The sequence below is a fragment of the Eurosta solidaginis genome, chromosome 4 (genome assembly GCF_040869045.1).
Source record: "Eurosta solidaginis isolate ZX-2024a chromosome 4, ASM4086904v1, whole genome shotgun sequence".
NCBI classification, from domain to species: Eukaryota; Metazoa; Arthropoda; class Insecta; order Diptera; family Tephritidae; genus Eurosta; species Eurosta solidaginis.
In genome coordinates this window covers 4527597-4546734 of record NC_090322.1, presented here as the reverse complement: position 1 = coordinate 4546734, position 19138 = coordinate 4527597, and the positions used below count along the sequence as shown (strand labels likewise).

Genomic DNA, 19138 nt, shown 5'->3' with positions numbered 1-19138 from the left:
AAAGTCTATCCATGGTAGTGTAGCTTTATAAAAAACAAAGAAAACTATTGTAACGAGTTTAGGGAAATTCTGTTTATTAGAAACCTTCTGCTAACGTTCGAATGGCTAAACTGTTGAATAAATCACCCAAATATTTAGCACTGCAAACTGGATTTATTTATATTACTTTGGGGGTAGTACTTCACAACCAATAGCGTGCTTAAATCAAAACAGATTACTGATTCCTCAGCTTGCGCTGCTTTATACTCTCTGTTGCATCGTCTGCATATTTCTCCAAAGGATTAGATGTTGCACCTTCTAGTACCTCCTGCTTAGTACATGCATATTTGTAGTTTATGCGTTTCTCATAGGCATATGCGTGTGTATGTGTGAGCAACTACTTCGCCTGATGACCACATGTGTGCCCCACATGACACCAACCATCTCTTTAATTGTAATGTGGAACCAACGCCTCTAACACCCCTTTCATTATGGTCCACCCCTGTTGAAACAGCAAGTTTCCTTGGACTCCCGTTAGAGGATATTGATGACAATTTGTGATCGGTCGCAGCTATTAGGTGGGGCAAAACATTGCTACAACACCAACAACAACAACCACATGTGTGTGTGTGTGAGGATCTCTTCGTTGCCTTGTACATAAGTGTTGCTAGCTTTAATGTGTACATGTGTCTTAAAAGGTGGACCGCAAATTATCTGGGTGGTCGGCAGGCATCGGTGCAATTCAGAAACGAAACATCAAAACAAAGGAGAATTAAACAAGGGGTGCCACAGGGTGGTGTCCTATCCCCGCTCTTGTTTAATTTCTACATATCTAAGCTACCTTCACCACCGGAAGGAGTCACAATCGTTTCCTACGCCGATGACTGCACAATAATGGCCACAGGCCCAGGCCCAGAGATCGATGAGCTATGCAATAAAATAAACGGCTATCTCCCTGATCTCTCCAGTTTTTTCGGCTCGCGAAACCTGGCATTGTCACCGACTAAATCTTCCGCGACCTTATTTACAACATGAACGCCCCAAATGTCGACCATATTGAACATCCACGCCGATGGCACTACGCTACCGACTGTCCTACACCCCAAAATCTTGGGTGTGACGTTTGATCAGGATCTACATTTTGGTGCGCACGCAACCGCAATTGTTCCAAGAATTCAGAGCCGTAATAAAATCCTCAAATCCCTTGCTGGCAGTACCTGGGGAAAAGATAAAGAAACGCTCTTGACCACATACAAAGCAATTAGCCAGCCGATTACGTACTACGCGTCACCCATATGGTCGCCAAGCCTAAAAACCACCCACTGGAAGAAACTACAGGCCTGCCAAAATACTGCTCTCAGAATCGCCACGGGCTGTCTTCTTATGTCCCCAGAACACCATCTGCATAATGAGGCGAGAATACTCCCCATCAGGGAGAGAAATGACATGCGGACCAAACAGTTTGTTGAAAACCCAGAAACCTGGGCATCCCAAGAGACATCTGATTGACGAACCAGCACCGCCTAGGGGCCTAAGGAGTCATCTCCGTAAGCATTTTGAGGAAATACGGCACCTGAGAACCCAGCCGTATGAAGCGGAAAAACACAAGCAGGTCCTTGGTGAACTCCATAGACAGGCGTCGGACCTTTATGTCGGGAATTGCCCGGTGAATCCAGTACTTGAAGAAAAATATCCAGAACTCGCAGAAGAGGAACGCATACTCCCCAGGGAAACGCGTGTCACTCTTGCTCAACTTCGTTCTGGATACTGTAACAGGTTAAACTCTTACCTATCCAGAATCAACCCCGTGATACAAAATGTAGGCCCTGCTTGCAATGTGTCCCCACATGACACCAACCATCTCTTTAATTGTAATGTGGAACCAACGCCTCTAACACCCCTTTCCTTATGGTCCACCCCTGTTGAAACGGCAAGCTTCCTTGGACTCCCGTTAGAGGATATTGATGACAATTTGTGATCGGTCGCGGCTATTAGGTGGGGCGAGCATTGCTACAACAACAACAACGAGTGGCTGCTTCATGTTTTTTATTGTTGCGTGATTATTTACTAACAGCCTAGTGATGCTAATATTCGTCACACTATGAACTCGGACTTCAGTTATTTTTCGTTCCGAACCTTAGTATAATTGCGTTGTTTTAAGTATTGGAATCGCTGAGAGGCTTTTAATGATAGAAATGCACTCGGATTCGTATTTATAAACTGTTTTAAAAGCATTTTGATGTCTTTATGTGAGAGTATGGTCACTTCCAAGGAAGACTAACCACACACACGAGCTCTAACACAATTGAAAGGTGCTGGTATTCACCTCAAGCGAATTAAAAGTGTTAATTGTTGTTATTGTAGTAGGGCTTCGCCCCATCCAATAGGTGTGACCGATCACAAATTGTCATCAATATCCTCTAACGGGAGTCCAAGGAAACTTGCTATTTCAACAATGATGGACCATAATAAGAGAGGTGCTAGAGGCGTTGGTTCCACATTGCAATTGAAGAGATGGTTGGCGTCATGTGGGGATACATTGCAAACAGGGCATACATTTTGTGTGTTGTTGTAGTTGTTGTAGCGATAAGGTTGCTTCCCGAAGGCTTGGGAGTGTTATCGATGTGATGGTCCTTTGCCGGATACAGATCCGGTAACACAGCACCATTAAGGTGCTAGCCCGACCATCTCGGGAACGATTTATGTGGCCACATTAAACCTTCAGGCCATCCCTCCCTCCCCATCCCCAAGTTCCATGAGGAGTTTGTCGGGGTTGATTCTGGATAGGTAAGAGTTTAACTGTTACAGTATACAGATAGAAGATGAGCTAGAGTGCGTTCCTCTTCGGCAAGGTTAGGGTATTGTTCTTTGAGTACAGAATTCACCGGGCAATTCCTGACACAGAGGTCCGACGCCTATTTGTGGAGTTCGCTAAGGACCTGCTTGTGGTTTTTGGCATCATACGGCTGTGTCTCAGGTGCCGGATTTCATCATAATGCTTACGGAGATGACTCCCTAAGCCCCTGGGCGCTGTTGGCTCATCAATCAGATGTCTGTTGGGATGCCCACTACTATCCATGGTAGTGTAGCTTTATTAAAAAATAATATTAATAATAATAATAAATAGGAACTCGGTCTTAAGTTATTTTTCGTTCCGAACCTTAGTATTATAGCGTTGTTTTAGGCATTCGAATATGTTTTTATTCTGTAACAGCTTCAACATTGTTTAAAAAAAAGAGTTTTCGCTGAGAGGCTTTTAATGATAGAAATGCACTGGGATTCCTTTTGATAAACTGTTTTGAAAGATTTTGATGTTTTTATGTGAGTGTATGGTCAGTCCCATCCCAACAAACACTGAAAACAAAAATCTCAAATGTTTGAGAAAAACATTGATTCTCAGTTTGATATTCAACATTATTTATCATTTGAAACAACATATTTTCTGGACTTTTTCTCAAACGTCGATCTTCAACTTGAGAATAATTTTAGACATACTTGACAATTTTTTTTCTCTCAACTGCTTGAGAAAACATTAATTCTCAGTTTGATATTCAGCATTATTAATCATCCATATGGAAGACTAACCCACACACACAGCAGCACTAACACAATTAAAAGGTGCTGGTATTCACCTCAAGGAAATTGTTGAATTGGAAAGTGTGAAGTGTTAATTGTTGTTGTGGCATTGCTTTCTTACAAGCAAAATACCAACTGTACTATTTTTCTACTAAAATAGTGGAGTTTTAAAACTGTTAGGTATCGTTGGGAGCTACGAAAAATGGTAGTCAGATTGCAAAAATCCAAATACTGCTTGTCTTCAAACTAAATAAGATAGGGTGATAGAAAATACATTTAGGTAGATGAGCAAAACAAAAAAAATTGATGCCCCTCCGCCTAGGATGTGAGACCGGTACCTTTGGAGTAGGGAGAAGCACATTATCATCATTTCGTATCTGGCTCCTTTAGCTACGCGTCTTTTCCCGTAAAATTTTAATTTAAACCTTTTTGCTATTTGTTTTATATTGACAAACCTTGAGTGGATTTGATTCATTTCGACTTTCGTGAGGCATTAGGTGTTCTTTTTCTTCTCGGAGATGTTTCTTTTCCCATAACTGCATCGATTCGTAATAAAGTTTCCCGCGGGTCCCTGCAAATTTTCGAAGAATGTAGGGGAAATTATCCTTTTCCATTCGAAATGGTTAGACTAACTGCATAAATCTCTAAAAACAAAAGCAATGCAAAAAATAGGTATGTATTTCAGCGTATAAGATTTTCTTGTATTTACACTAAAGCATCGAGTCCCGAGAATCCCAATCCCGGGCCTCCCGAATCCTAGCGATTTCTTCGGGATCTCATATGCAAATTTTAATATTGTAACGGATTTAGTGCAATTCCGCTTATTTGCACCTTCTACTAACGTTCGAATCACTAAACTGTGTTTCAAGTTTAATGATCCGATTTCAAAGGAAGCAGACATTTTTCTAATAAAGGCTTTTTCGTACACTACTCATATTTGTATGCGGTAATTCTTTTTGACCCAAAACTCAAAGTAAACGATCTCGGCATGATCCCAAAAAATACCGTGATCCCGGGATATTCATTTTCAAATCCCGAAATCCCGGGTATGCAAAAGATCTTCGGGATGCGATGCCTTAGTTTACACGCATTATTTTATTGCTATTATTTTCTACCTGGAATGTTTACCTTTATTTAACCAGCGAAACCGATCCATTTTAATAACTAAATATTTGCAATGAAAGAGTAGAACAAGTCTCAAAGGCCCCTAGCTTTCACACGCTGAAATTTCAAGTCCTTGAAATCCTTTGTCCTAAAATGATTTCCATCTAATAAAATATTTGATTTCTCATAGTTGTCATTTAGCAAGTCGATGATACCGTTATAATTTTTTTATTTTGCAGTTTTAAATGTCAGGCAGTTCAACTTAAACGCAAATTTGAAACGTGTTACTATAAAGAAATGAGCAATTTAATTTCCTTAAATGCATATTTAGCTTTGTTTAAAATATTAAATAAATAACAAAAACAAATATACTAAGAAAAATTCCCGCATACATCTGCACTCAATATTTCTAAATGTGGCGCACTCCCGCCCCAGAAAACGCAAGTTTCCACCCACGCAATGACGCGAGAGTGCGCCAACTACAATTAATGTTGTTAAGTTCTTTGTTGCTAATTTCTTCGTCTTTCACATTTGTTCGCATCGTTTAAGTTTATAATACAAATTTAATATTTTGCTGAACGCACTGTTATGCCAATATAGTTTACTCTTCCTCGATAGTTTGCTGTTGTTGAATTGGCTGCTCGTTATGCTGCTGATGCTGTTGTTGATTACGTTGATGTTGATGCTGATTACGTTGATTGCGATTACGTTGATTACGGTTGTCCCGTCTTTGACCACCCCAGTTTCCTCCCTGGTTGTTTTGATTACGATTGTAACCGCGATCGCGATTGCCCATGTTACCGCGTTGGAAGAAGTTACCCTGCTTCATATCAAACACCTTCTCATTCACATCAACTAGATTGGTGACCTTGTCGACGAATTGCATGGCTAACGCTTGTAGACGTGACGGCTCCGAGCGATGCATAACCACAGTTTCCGTAGGGTCGTCCAAACTAGCCATCAGTTCTTCATTGATTATCATTTTGCTGATAAGCGAATGTACTTTTTGAACAGGCAACTCGTACATTTGCGCCAACGAAGGGATGCTCAATGATGTATACACATTGGAATAAGTGAAAAGATAAGTTCGGAGAGACTCTTCCTTTATAAACTTTACCAACATATCACGTACACGATCGGCTTCATAGAACAGATCCCAAACCTTGGTATTCATTTTCTTGTTAACTATGAAAGTGGCACAAGCTTGCCAATTACCACATCGCATAGCTTTGGCTGCGGCAACCACATGCTCACGCATGGACTCAGGTGGTCCCACCAATGACTGACGTTCAGAAGAACGTAGTTGTTGATAAAACGTTTTACTAGAAAAGTTTAATTTATTAATAAAATTTACAAATAAAATTGGTAAGGAAGGTTCTCACCTTATCATACGACGACGTGCATCAAACTCATGTGCCGCTATGTAAGGTATTTCCAAAAGCATAGCCGATACTAAATATACACACTCCAGCAATTCCAAATTGATGTGCATATGGAAAGGCATTTGACGTTGCTTTTCAATTTTCTCCTGCTCAGCGGAACGCTCGTGTTGTCGCTGTGGTAACAAACCTTGTGCCAACAATTCCTTCGGCTTGCCCGTAACCATCAAATCGACAAGACAGTGGTGAGCATCTTTAACGTTTTCCTGCCGGAAAGCGCACAATCCTAAATTAGCCATCATGCGATTATAAAGAATACGTGTGGATGGATCAGCAGCATCAATGGTGTCTTGCAAGTGCGACATTAGTATCAAATCGCGTGCCTGGAACCAGTTATCGTGCATGGCGTGATGATAGATATGCGCTAGTATAGCACGTGTACGTATACGATCTGTATCATCCTTAGCATAAATAAATTTGCATAGACGGTCCATTGTTTCTACAGATGTCACAGTATTTGCGGGTAATTCGCCTCGCTTTTTCTTCAACACATCCGGATCGAACTTGTAGTACAAATGCTCAATTTTGCGTAAATACACGCGACAGCGTTCATTGTTGTTGCCCACACGTTCAAAATACACAAGTACAGATTCAATAATGCGTGTTACAGTTACTTCGTCCTTTAAGCGTGATACATAATCATTAGTGTGTGGATCACACTCTTTCAACAGCTTGGTGAATTCATCATCTAAACGTTCAACTGCAGCCAGCGAGCAACCACGTATTGAATATGGTGCCGTAGTGAACTCCTCATTTTCTTCAGAAATTTCTTCGCTCATGCGTATGTCGTCATTGGCTAACAAAATTTTCATCATACTTTGCATAACATCAAGTAATTTACTCCAATGTTCCAACTTCATAGGCTCAGATATTTTTTGATTGTAATCAAAAATTGCTGAAATTATGCTGAAATGTATTTTCACAGCAACAGCATTACCAAGTTGATGTTGCTCAGCAATATCACGTAACTCAAATAGCAACTCGATTTGCATGCGGCGATCAGTACGCTTCTTACCACGTGCTGCCATTATTTCTGATAGTTTCTGCAAAGTTAGAGGCACGTCGATTTCAGCATCTTTGTCGAACATTTTCGGCTTTTCGACAGTCCCGCACACTGTTTCCCATTCGCCTTCTTCATCGGCATCCTCTTCTATTCGCTTGCGACGTTGCTTAGCTTCTTTGGCGCGTTTCTCCTTTTTACGATCTTCACGATCATCCTTATCCTCTTTTTCTACGGGAGTACGTTTCAAGAAACGCTCGCGCATAGTCTGGTATTGATTTTCATCATCAGATGTTTCAGACTCTGATTCTGTATCAGAACCCCAATCAATGGAATCATCCGAATCATCATCCTGAGCGGCAGATTTAGACGGCGCAACCGCTTTAGCCGCTTTAGTTTCAGTAGGTTTAAAATAGCGCGAAACATCTGCTAATCCCATATCGTTTTTGTCTTGATCAGAATCATAAGCTTCCTCCTCTTCAACATCACTTTCTTGATCGGGTGCCTCGCGAAACCGGGTTAAATCTTCTTCAAAATCTTTGATATACTTGCGTACTTTCTGACGCAAAGTACCCAAAGACTTGGTATTATTTTTCGACAAATTTTTACGTCCTTCGCGATCTTCCCATACTTCGTTGATGAAGTCTTCCAACTCAGCAAGGCAACGAATGTAAAAGCGTGGAGTCACGCCCTTTTCCTCCTTGGTAATAACTGGTAATGCCTTCGTGTAAGCACGTGTCAAGTCTTCAAAACTTGATAAAATGCTTGACATATCCTTAATTTTCTTGTGATTCTTTATACTTTTGATAATAGCAGTCAAGTTTTCATAACGCTTCTCCTTGGTTGAACGCACCACCCGTTTCACTTCCTCTTCATCATCGCTGAATTGCTTAACGTATACATTTTATTCAAATAAAGTATATACATAACTTTTAAACTTGCAAATCACTTACAAAATTTGGCGCCTTGCTAAACGCTTGCACTGGAACCTCCTCATCACTGGACTCTGTTTCAGAGTCGGACCCGGTGGCAAAGAAACGCGACATATTCAAATTTTAATATTCTTCTGATAGACGTTGCCTTACTAGAATATCTGTGAAAAAACCATAAGAGTATTTGTGAGAAAATTGATTGTAGATATAATAATATTGATCATTTAAATGATATTGTAAAGGAATGCACTTCATTGATTTTGAGGTTAGTTTTTATTGTTGCATTTGTACTGGGCCAACATGGCGCTGTCTTTAGACACACGAACTTCGATACACAATTTCTGAAGTAAATTAGACTTGAATAACTGCATTTAAGCAAATATTTTTTGATTGCAAATTAATTACCAGAATCGATTCTTTGGAAATAATACAAATTATTTAACTCTATTGGTAAATAAATACAAAAAACTTACTATTTAGCAACAGCAAATAAAATTTTTACAGTGATGATGTAGCTGGTGACGTGAAAAAGACATTTATTGACGTTTAGGGATGCAAACGATACATGTTTTCCCCATTAACGTCGATGTTTTGCTAGATTAGTGATGGACGATATGGCGATTTTGAGCTATCAGTGAAAATAGATATGGCTATTTTTGAATATCGGCTATTTTTTATAGCTATAGCGATCGCTTTATTTCAACAAGCGATTCCATACAGAAGAGCGATTTTGAGCTATCAGTGAATATAGGTATGGCTATTTTTTACAGCTATGGCTATTTTTTACAGCTATGGCGATCGCTTTAATTTATCTTTAATAAGCGAATCTGCAATTATTTGTATACTTGTATATAAGAAATGAATGTTTAAGTCTTTTTACCAGAGTAGATTGAATGTTATACATTAATTTATACTAAATTAAATTTTATTAGAATATATGAACCAAAATTGGAATAAAAAGAAAAAAGTATGTACCTTTAATTGTAAACTAATGTAATGTGAAATTCTAATTTTCTGAGATGTTATGATATATATTATTAACTGGCTGACGACAATATGTTCAGACTCGTATTACACTCAATGAGATGAAACTAGCTGAAATAAATGTATATGCATCTTTGTTTTATAAATTTTGTTAATTGAAAATGCTTTGATTTTTAAATGTAAGATGAATCAACCCGAAATAAATCTGTATATATAACACCATAAAAACATGATTTATTTACTATATTATACTACACCGATGTATTTAGAAATACTCCGTATGAATTTATTCTGAAAGTTGTATTTGGCTGCATAAATTTGTACAGTAAAGTAAATCAATTTTTAATGAAAAATACAGAGGAAAAATATAGCAAATTCTTCAAACTATTACAAAAATATTCTTTAGCAGAAAATTAGCCACCCACTGCAGTGCCCTAGAAATTAGCCGGAGAATTCAACCATATATAAACCATATGACAAATCTTGAATTGCATTCTCCCAAAAACCTTAAATTTTGAGTTAATCTGTTTACAATAAGACGAGTGATATATATTTCTTTTATACATTTCATGAAATTAAAGTTTTAAAATTAACTTATATTGCTTGTTTAATATTTTGAGAAATATTAATTATTTTATTATAAATACTTAAATATAAAATCAAAATATAACGAATTTTATATTTTATGATTGGCGTTTAAAAAGATAAGCATTTTAGCCTTTTCATAATCTAAGCGCATTCTTCTCTCGCTTAAAATAAGGCCGGCTTGAGAAAAAAGTCTTTCACAGGGAACCGATGTTCCTAAACGCCCCAACTTTTCGCGAGCTATAGGAGATAGATTGGGATACTTGTAATTGTTTTTTCTGCCACCATAAAAAAGGATCAGCTTTGCAATTACAGTTTCTTCTATATACCTCTGCACTTCGATAATTGCTCTTGAATGAGTTGTGCCTTGCGGTCTCTTTGATCTTTGCGTTGATTATTTTTGAGTTCGATCTTTCGCTTGTTTGTAAAAATTACCCAAACCACGTGGCTGCTTTTCTAGCCGAATTCACTATGTCGTCGTTCTAGTTGTTGCACAAGTTTGCTTTGTTCCGTTCGCTGTTTCGGAAAGTAAAGCACACAGATGAGCAATGATGAACGATATCTCACTATCGATGATTGCATCGCTGCTATTAGTATTAGAATTCCATGCTGAAGGAAAATCGCCAATCGCTATAATCGCTATAATCGCTATAATCGCTATTGGCGATATTCTGCCAGAGGTGATTGTCATTCAAAAGAATCGAATGAAGGAAAATAGCCAATCACTGATATATTTGGATTGCAATAGCTATAGCTATTAGCGATTTGTCAATAGCGGCGATGCAATCACCAATAGCGAAATATCGAGCCATCACTATGCTAGATGATACATCGTCGATACATCGGATAAAAAATTGAGAAACATCGATATTGCCCAATCCTAACTATTTATAGAAAAAAAACGTACAAAGCGCGATGTTCAGCAAATATTGTGATAATAGAAACTGAATTGTATCGAAATTAATTTCATAATTATTAAGACGAAAACACTAAAATTTTAAGCACATGTGTAGGAAAATGAAAACAGAAAACAAATTGCCAAATTGTAAGCAAGATGGCAAATGAAAAATTAAATATGGCTGGTGTTTCAAAATATGAAATAGCAAGTGCATATGATTTGTAGATTTGCTTGTATTGTAATTTAAATGTGCACAAATATATGTATAAGCATATGAAAATTAGTTAAATAAATATTCCATAACAAAATCGTGATTTTTTATTTGTTTATCTAATGTGCAAAAAGCAACATGTTGAAGAATATTTATGTAAATAAATATATACAAAAGTCATCCATTATTTGCTCGGCGGAACCATACAGGTGATGGCTGGAAATCGGCTGATCAGTGCCTTTTTCTTTTGATTTGATGCTTCAACTGTCGGCGGAGTACGACTTTGACATTAGTCTGTCGAAATACAGAAACAAAGTATATGGAGATTTTATTTTTGTATGTTGACCTGCTGCCACCGTGATGACATTCGGAATATTGCCTACCGATCGCAGCCATTGAACTTTTGTGTTGGTATATTAGAGCGTTTCAAAAAATATCCAATTCCACTGAAAATTTTGCTGGGATTGATTGGATGCAATAAAAGGTTTTACATATGCGCATCCACAATGTTATTAACATATATACGAACTAAATTGGTATTTTTCTTAATTTGATAGAAATCATAAGATGTAAATCCTTTGTTAAATTGTTGCCATCCAATCAAAAGTTATTACAATTTATACATAGAAAACATGAAACATGGCTCAATTATACGGTTGGCTCATCTCATTACCTGATTTTATTTTTTTCATTTCACTGGCATAGAAAGGTATTTTGTGTCTGTAGAAATTAGCCAACCCTATAGTTGATCCATGATTTTTACATATAAAATTGCATGCTCTGAAAAAAAAAAAAATTACTACATTTTTTTCATTAGATCACTCCTTCAAAAGTTATTCGAGTAAAAAAATTGTAAAATCCAATGTATAGGTAACTGTTATGAGCTTTAATACTGACAGCATCTGTTTTGTTTTTGTTTTGCTCGAAGTAAAAATATCACATATTTAACTATTTTTCCAAATAGTCTAATTTATGGATTTATTCGTAGCGCGAATCGATGGACAAAATCGTTTTTACGATTGATTTCATATCAAGTACACCAATTTCATTCATAAATTCATCATAAAAATGGAAGAAGAAGAGATTGTTGATACAAACTTCGGCAAAAATAGAAGAAAATAAGCAAAATTGGTATGTTTCTTTGGAAATTTGGCAACATGGCATGTCGGCTCGAGCTTAAAAAATATTTTAAAGTTGATGATGTCAAAGCTTTTAGACAAAGGGATGTGGTAGCAGAAGACAATGCTATGAAATTTGGCAACGTTGCGAAATATTTTCAGCTCGAGTTGACAAAAATTTGTAAATTCAATTCGATGATGTGATCGTTGTTGGCAAGGGTGCTGCGGTAGCAGGGGCGAGAAGCAATGCTGTGACGGCTTACGAAGAAATGATTTTAATGCATGTATGTACATATGTACTTTAGTAAATTGTGTTGAGATGTTGATATTCGTAGATTCTTATCAACATGGCAAATTTTTTTCTAATTGGGGAATAAAATATTATTCTCCAACTATGCGTCTGCTAACGACTCCTTTGGGCGGCCACTTGGCTTATCCTACATTTATCTTTTCTTCATTCCTCGGGCAGTGTCATAGGATGATCCTGTGAGGCTTATAACAAAATGCTGGGTAATAGTCTAGTTGAGGGGTCGACTGCTAATACGCTACCATATCAAGTGAGGTGTCAAAAGACGCGTATTAATCTCGAGAACAATAATCCGAAGGCGGAAAAGAAAAAATTTACCTCTGTCCGGAGATATTTGCAGTTGAAGTTGGCGATTTCCATGTGGTTGTTGTTGTGTTTGTACCCACAAAAAAAATGGTGCATATACCACACACCCGGACTTGGCATGGCGTAGCCCAGGGTTATTTTTTATAAGCGCGGCCGAAGGCCGCCAACGCAGAAAGGTGTTCTGCGCGAAAATACTATGGATCCCACCCCCGGTTTCGGAGGGACCGCGGGTCTTTTTTCGGTTTTTCGTTAATATCTTTTGAACGGGTAAACAAGTTAACTTCCGCTTTCGGATTCTTGATCTAGACGTGAATACGCGTCTTTTGATACCTCACTCGAAAATTTTGGTCCAAATTTCGGTGGGTACCGTAAACTGGACTATTACCGAGTATAGATATATGGATATACTATATATATATCTATCCTCTTTGCTAATACGCTAATATACACAAAATTCAGTCAATCTGGTTGTAAATCGCAGGAGGCTCTTATGATCGGTATCTGGATCACGCTTCATCGGAACGTAACAATTAAGTTAAACGCCACAAATTTTTTCTTTAGTTAACCACAGCCAACTTCATCGAAGAACGGTAATTCAGGGAAAGAAAAGCAAGAAAAGTGAAAAAGACGCACCAACTCGAATACCGAATTGATTGAAAATTTAGTGAGAAAATTGGTTATTTAGCCAAAATTCCAACAGCAAAGGTAAAAATAATGTATTTTGAATGAAAACCAATTGCCGTTTCTTATTTAAACTCAATAAAACAGTATTTGTTGCTAATTTGAAAATTGTGTATAATGCGGTTGTGGATACCGAACCAGCATGTAGCGACCAAAACTGGATTGCATTTACCAACACTTATATATTTTTGTAAGCTGGATAAAATTAATTAAAAATTTATAAATTTTACGATTAGATATCGCGTGAATAAGATCTTTTCATTAAGTGAATAATATCTGTGCACGTACACCCACAACAAGCAAAGTAGCGCAGCGGCGGCAGCACCAAAATTACTACCATTGAGAAACCTAATATGTCCGAACCGGGCGAATATTCTGTGGAACGTATTGAGGATAAGCGCATTTGTAATGGTCGAGTAAGTTTTGACGTACATATTATAATAGCAAAAAATAATTTTTTATTTATTTTAGACTGAATACTTCCTAAAATGGAAGGGCTACCCACGCAGCGAAAATTCATGGGAACCTGAGGAGAATCTAGATTGCCCTGATCTTATTGCAGCATTTGAGGAGTCATTGAAAACGAAAAAAGGTGAAGGTTCACATTTGTTTTATCTCAAACTTGAAATTGAATGCCTTTTTTCTTTTTTTGATTATGTACATCAAAGTAGAGGGTAAGAAACGCCCGACTACTACGCCAGTAAATGACACTAAAGTTAAACGAAAAGCTGTTGAAGAAGAACGAGAAAACCGCCGCACAATGGGTTTTGATCGAGGACTGGAACCCTCTAAAATATTAGGAGCTACCGATTCATCAGGTGAACTAATGTTCCTAATGAAGTGGAAGGGTAGTGATGAGGCAGACTTGGTGCCGGCTAAACAAGCTAATGTTAAATGTCCACAAGTAGTCATACAATTTTATGAGGAGCGTCTAACATGGCATTCGGCTAATGCAGAAGAAGATAAAAATTCAACAAGCAAAGAACCGGCCGAGTAAGAAATCTTAGTTTTAGAAAGTTTAAGTGCAAACAGACAACAACATAATATGAATTGCAAAATCAAAAACTTATCACACCTTGCAATGGATATTTCAGCACAACCAACTGAATCAATTGCAATATGAAAAATCATGACGCATATGCGGCAAATACCAATACAAGATCTAGTTTTAACAAACATACATGCATATAAAAAAGTATCGTTTTTATTTAATTTAATATATAAAAACGTGCAGTATGCGGTTCAATTGAAAATACATTTTTTGTGTAATCACTAAATTGATCAGCTAATTGAGGAGCGATGTAGTAATGTAATTTTTTTTATTGAGCTATGGCGAAAACTGAAGTTTAAATTGGGTTGGTGTAGTTTTTTTCAGTTTTTCTTTTTTTTTAATGAATACCAACAGAATTCTGGTTTAAGAAACCAATAAGATTATTATTATTAATTACTTTGATGAAGCATTAATTTAAAATTTTCAAATTACATTCAATTGGTAAGGAAATAATACCTAAATGAAGTTAGTCACATAAAAAGTAATAAAAGATACTTACATATTACAAAATTAATAAAAATTTAATAGTTTTAATGCCGAATAACTCAATATCGTCTGACTTATTTCCTACTTGCACTGGGCAATTGTGCAATAGCATTTCATGCAGGAGTTGGAATTTGAATTGATGTTCACAATCCCAAAGAAAAACTGAATAAGAGTAGAGAATTCATTATTCAAGTTACGCATCTTCAAAACAGCTTTTTTTAATTTATTTGAGTGTATCAGTTTCTCTGGTTAGAATTAGACAGCATCCATGATTAAATATAAATAAAAATTATTCGAGCTGTATTAACTAAAACTATATCCGCCATCCCTTCAAGCAGTTAGGCTTTCGAAGTCAAATCATATGTTAATATCATTACATTTATTGCCTGCACAACGTGTCAAATTAGCCAAAGCCAAACCGTAAAAGGCGTGTTCAATTGGAAGCAAATCATAGCCGATATTTTTGATTTGATATGGATCTTCGTTAACGTCGTATGCTTCAACAAAATTCTAAAAGACAACAATTTCAACAAGATGTTAATCAGAAGTCACCTTTAAACTTACACTCCAATCGGCAAATTCACAATACAAACGATCGGTAGCGCTTCTAAAGTGCCTCACACATGAGTACGTGTTATTCCATGCATCTTGACAATGACAATCTGCCTCTGGCGTACATTGTGACAAACTATCAGCGCGTGACCATGGACATGCAGCATTGTAAGTATTGCTATTACCTTCACCCCAATATTCAACCAGCAGACTACGTCGGTATTCATCAACTGCCGCTCTTCTCAGTGCTGATTGAATCGATAAGCCATCCATTTCTGTATGCGCATTCAAACCTGACCACTCTAATATTGTCGGCATCAAATCCAAGAGCAATGTTGGTTGCGCTATGAAAGCGCCTTTGGGTACGCCAGGTCCTCGTAATAGCAATGGTATACGTATATCAGTCTCATAAGGCTGACGCTTGTCCCACGCTTGAGCATTTTGGCCCATATGATAACCATTGTCGGATGTATAAATAATATAAGTGTTATCCAATTCTTGTTGGTCCGTTAGTGTTTCAACTAGGAAGGCGACCATTTCGTCTACGGCTAAAAGTGTTTCCCAACGTTGCTGATAAAAGGTGTCAAGCAACTTCACAGTTTCCGTTGGCAAAGCACGTGTCGCTGCTACAAGCCAATGCTTTTCTGTAATAATTAAAAAAAAATTGTATTACAGTTTTTAACTACAATATGTAATGTAATTCAGTTGTAGCCCTACCCTGAGGTAATGGTATACGGTTAAAGTTAGGCGTACGCAGCGCCTTAATGTTAGCAAAAGCACCACGATGCCGCTCCGCTGGCGTGAAGGGCGCATGTGACGCTGGTGGAGCAATCATTGCGAAGAAAGGTTTTTGACGATTACGCGCCTTTAAGAAACCCAAAGCCTTATCACGCAGTAAGTCTGTTAAATATGTATCTGTATAGCTTACATTTTTCGAATTTTCGCGTAACGTGTAATTGTAGTAGCGCGAATTGCCATGTAAGCCATAGAAGTGCGTCCAGCCATGCGGTACACGCTCACCGTAAAACTCGTTTAGGTATTTGCCAGCAAAGAAAGTCTCATAACCACCATCATCACGCAGCAGCACAGGCAATGCTTGTGATTCAATTTTTGTACGCCAACGGTGGCCATTGCAGCCACCACTTACAGAGTTGTTGGTTGTACCGTGATTGTGTGCATACATGCCGGAGAGCAGTGTTGCACGCGACGGACAACAGAGCGGAGAACTTGTATACTAAAAAATAAAGTGTAATAAGTTACTGGCTATAACTTAACAAAAATGCAAAAACCTACGGCGCGTCCAAATGTTGCACCGGCATTTCCCACGAGTTGTAACACTTGCCGCATCGGGGTCATGCCCTCCAATGTAAGGTCTTGGTCATCGCTCAGTATTAGCAGAATATTCGGTTTCGTAGTTACTTTGCCGGCTTTGGTAGGCGTCGTCAAGGACAACAGCAGTATGTAAGCGATAGTGGCCAAGGTCAATGTCATCTTTGAGGTCAATTTTGGATGTGTGCGATTCATAGTTTCGTGTGAAAACTTTCTTGAAAAATCTTTAGTTGCAATTTTCTTTTTCATAAAATTTGTCGGTGTTCTAAATTGAAACCAATTTAAACAGATAATACACGCTCGTTATCGGTAAATATATATTTTTTACATTTTTTATATTGAAAACAACACAGGACTGGCATTGAAATAATAGCATCGGAGCGAGCCCGAGAGAAGCATAAGCAATATGATTGCCATATCAACATTTTATCACCTCAAATATGATTTATTTCAAGTAATTTAACAAGATAGTGTTATCAATTAAAGGCTTCGGTGCTTCGGTGAAAATATAGAAATTAATTTGATTTCTGGTAAAACTGTCTATATTTGCATTTGAAAATTTTAAAATTTATTCGAAGTTGCGGCAGCCTCTTTTTTTTTTTTTTTGTGTTTAAAATAGATGGCAAGGAGCAGTGCTCCAACACAGCCAGGTTATCCCTCCTTTTTCGTGATAAATCTCCTAGCACTTCTTGTAGTGCTTGATGTTCTTTCAGTATGTATCGTATGATAAGCCAATTCGGATGTGTTGTCAACTTGCTTGACATGCCAGTGATCAAACCAATATTGACATGTGCTTTTGCGTGTGTTCTTTTTTACTTAAACGAATATTTAGCGCGGTGGACGGTATAAAACCGCACCAAATCAAAATACAATTTAAAAGCTTAAAAATTAGCTTCAATTTTACTTAAAAAATCTGATAGTTGTGTTATTTTGCTGATATCCATGTTGTGAAATATTTCCTTAAAATTATGATCATTATTAAAAATTTCAAAATCCTCTCTAGCGTTGTTGTGCATGTGGCATTCAAAAACTTTGTGAAAAAAATTGTCTGTTTGGCCACAAATGCATGTATTATTATTGCGAATTTTAATTTTATGTAGATAGGCAGCATCATAGGTGTAACCTACAATGATTCTGTTAAGTATTTTAATTTGTCGAGCAGATAGAGTGCATTTTTTGAACCATGGCTTGACATGAGTATGAGTATAAATGTAGTCTAAAGTGTTAGGTTTATTGTTGGAGAAGTTCTTGAACTCTAAGAACCAATCTCCAAAAATTTGATTTTTAATGTGTCTTAACGCTTCATCAATAGTCAACTTGACGTCAACAACATTTTCACACAATGTAGCTTCTTTCGCTAAATGGTCCACGTGCTCATTACCTGTGATTCCAGAATGACCTGGAGTCCAGATGATAACCACTTCCTCAAAATTTCCGTTGCTAATGATGTTGTGTATGTCCACAACACATGAGTTTATGGTACTTTTTTGTTCAAGAAGACAGCACGAAGACATGCTATCCGTGAAGATTGTAATTTTGTTGTAGTTAAGGTTAGCAGCTATCTCTAGGGCGTGTTTAATGGCATGAAGTTCGGCAAATGTTGAAGTTTTGAAATTGATTTTAAACATGTAGTCATTTTTGTTAGAGAAATTGTAAATGCCGCACCCAGTACCGTTGTCATTTACAGACGCATCTGTAAAGAAGATTTTATGGCTGTCGTGTATATATTTATTAAGCATATGTGTGTATATAGCTTTAATGGCTTCTGTAGGTATGTTATTTTTTTTGTCATATAGTGAGTCCTTGATGATGCGCAAATTGGGCGAGTGAACATAGCTTTTCACTTCACACAGTCTGTCATACACCTCTTTGAACTCAGAGAATATTTTTCCATAACTAGTATTAATATTAGAATATTTGTATAGTAAGTCTTTGAATGATTCATCATGACATAGAACTTTTGTAACTTCTTTGGCAGTTAACCACTTAGCTCTACTTTCTGGGGGTAGCTCATTAGCTAACGCATAAATTAGTGGAATAGGTGTAGACGGAGTCAAGCCAAGACATCGTCTTAAAAAGTTATTCTGATAAACTTGTATTTTTGAATTTGTTGTTTTTGGACAGTTGTATGTTGAAGTTCTACAGTACTCAATTTTAGATCTTATAATTGATCTATAGAATTTGAGGGCAACTTGGGGGTGTAATCCAGCCTTGATGGTGGTGAGACATTTAAATAGATTGACATTTTTGTGAGATGCTTTGATTACATTATTGTAATGCTCAATGACCGTCAGAGACGAGTTAATTGTTCTGCCTAGAAAACGAAGAGCCCTGACTTCTTGTATTAGGTTACCTTGATTAAGAATTTGAATGTTTAAATTATTTGATCTAGCAAGATACAGAATTTTAGTTTTATCTGCATTAAAAGAAAGGTTGATATCCTGACATTTGTTAGAAAAATCATCAATTTTTTGTTGTAAATTTAACGTTGCATTTAATAAACATTTATCATAAGACATAATAAGAAAATCATCAGCATATTGAAACATTTTTGTTTTGTTATCTTCAATGCTGTGTAGTCCAGACGTGTATATATTAAA

At 37.1% G+C, this 19138-nt stretch overlaps 3 protein-coding genes across 4 annotated transcripts; 1 reads left to right on the top strand and 2 right to left on the bottom strand.

Annotated features, from left to right (window-relative positions):
- Positions 1-4871: 4871 nt before the first annotated feature.
- Positions 4872-8625, bottom strand: eIF3c (eukaryotic translation initiation factor 3 subunit c). The gene is made up of 4 exons (XM_067779694.1): positions 8504-8625; positions 8052-8191; positions 6042-7987; positions 4872-5981 (listed from the first exon to the last, which is right to left on the bottom strand). Exons 2-4 carry the CDS (start codon positions 8142-8144, stop codon positions 5261-5263), a joined length of 2760 nt encoding a protein of 919 aa, XP_067635795.1. The 5' UTR covers positions 8145-8191; positions 8504-8625; the 3' UTR covers positions 4872-5260.
- Positions 8626-12984: 4359 nt separating this feature from the next.
- Positions 12985-14715, top strand: HP1b (Heterochromatin Protein 1b). 2 transcript variants are annotated; one of them, XM_067779692.1, is made up of 4 exons: positions 12985-13144; positions 13357-13536; positions 13592-13712; positions 13789-14715. In XM_067779692.1, exons 2-4 carry the CDS (start codon positions 13474-13476, stop codon positions 14115-14117), a joined length of 513 nt encoding a protein of 170 aa, XP_067635793.1. In that variant the 5' UTR covers positions 12985-13144; positions 13357-13473; the 3' UTR covers positions 14118-14715. The 2 variants fall into 2 exon arrangements, with proteins under 2 accessions (XP_067635793.1, XP_067635794.1); XM_067779693.1 differs by having other exon boundaries at positions 13001-13144; positions 13792-14715.
- A 126-nt stretch (positions 14716-14841) lies between these two features.
- LOC137248788 (N-acetylglucosamine-6-sulfatase-like) lies at positions 14842-17191 on the bottom strand. The gene is made up of 4 exons (XM_067779690.1): positions 16503-17191; positions 15927-16443; positions 15222-15853; positions 14842-15167 (listed from the first exon to the last, which is right to left on the bottom strand). The coding sequence occupies exons 1-4, from the start codon at positions 16785-16787 to the stop codon at positions 15015-15017; spliced, it is 1587 nt and encodes a 528-aa protein (XP_067635791.1). The 5' UTR covers positions 16788-17191; the 3' UTR covers positions 14842-15014.
- Between the last annotated feature and the right edge of the window lie 1947 nt (positions 17192-19138).

Coding starts and splice junctions, on each gene's coding strand:
- HP1b (XM_067779692.1), top strand. CDS start 13,474: ATGTCCGAACCGGGCGAATATTCTGTGGAACGTATTGAGGATAAGCGC. Junction 13,537..13,591: donor AGCGCATTTGTAATGGTCGA/GTAAGTTTTGAC, acceptor TATTTATTTTAG/ACTGAATACTTCCTAAAATG. Junction 13,713..13,788: donor GTCATTGAAAACGAAAAAAG/GTGAAGGTTCAC, acceptor TGTACATCAAAG/TAGAGGGTAAGAAACGCCCG.
- eIF3c (XM_067779694.1), bottom strand. CDS start 8,144: ATGTCGCGTTTCTTTGCCACCGGGTCCGACTCTGAAACAGAGTCCAGT. Junction 7,988..8,051: donor TTAGCAAGGCGCCAAATTTT/GTAAGTGATTTG, acceptor GTATACGTTAAG/CAATTCAGCGATGATGAAGA. Junction 5,982..6,041: donor GCACGTCGTCGTATGATAAG/GTGAGAACCTTC, acceptor AAACTTTTCTAG/TAAAACGTTTTATCAACAAC.
- LOC137248788 (XM_067779690.1), bottom strand. CDS start 16,787: ATGAAAAAGAAAATTGCAACTAAAGATTTTTCAAGAAAGTTTTCACAC. Junction 15,854..15,926: donor CCGTATACCATTACCTCAGG/GTAGGGCTACAA, acceptor TAATTATTACAG/AAAAGCATTGGCTTGTAGCA. Junction 15,168..15,221: donor GTGAATTTGCCGATTGGAGT/GTAAGTTTAAAG, acceptor GTTGTCTTTTAG/AATTTTGTTGAAGCATACGA.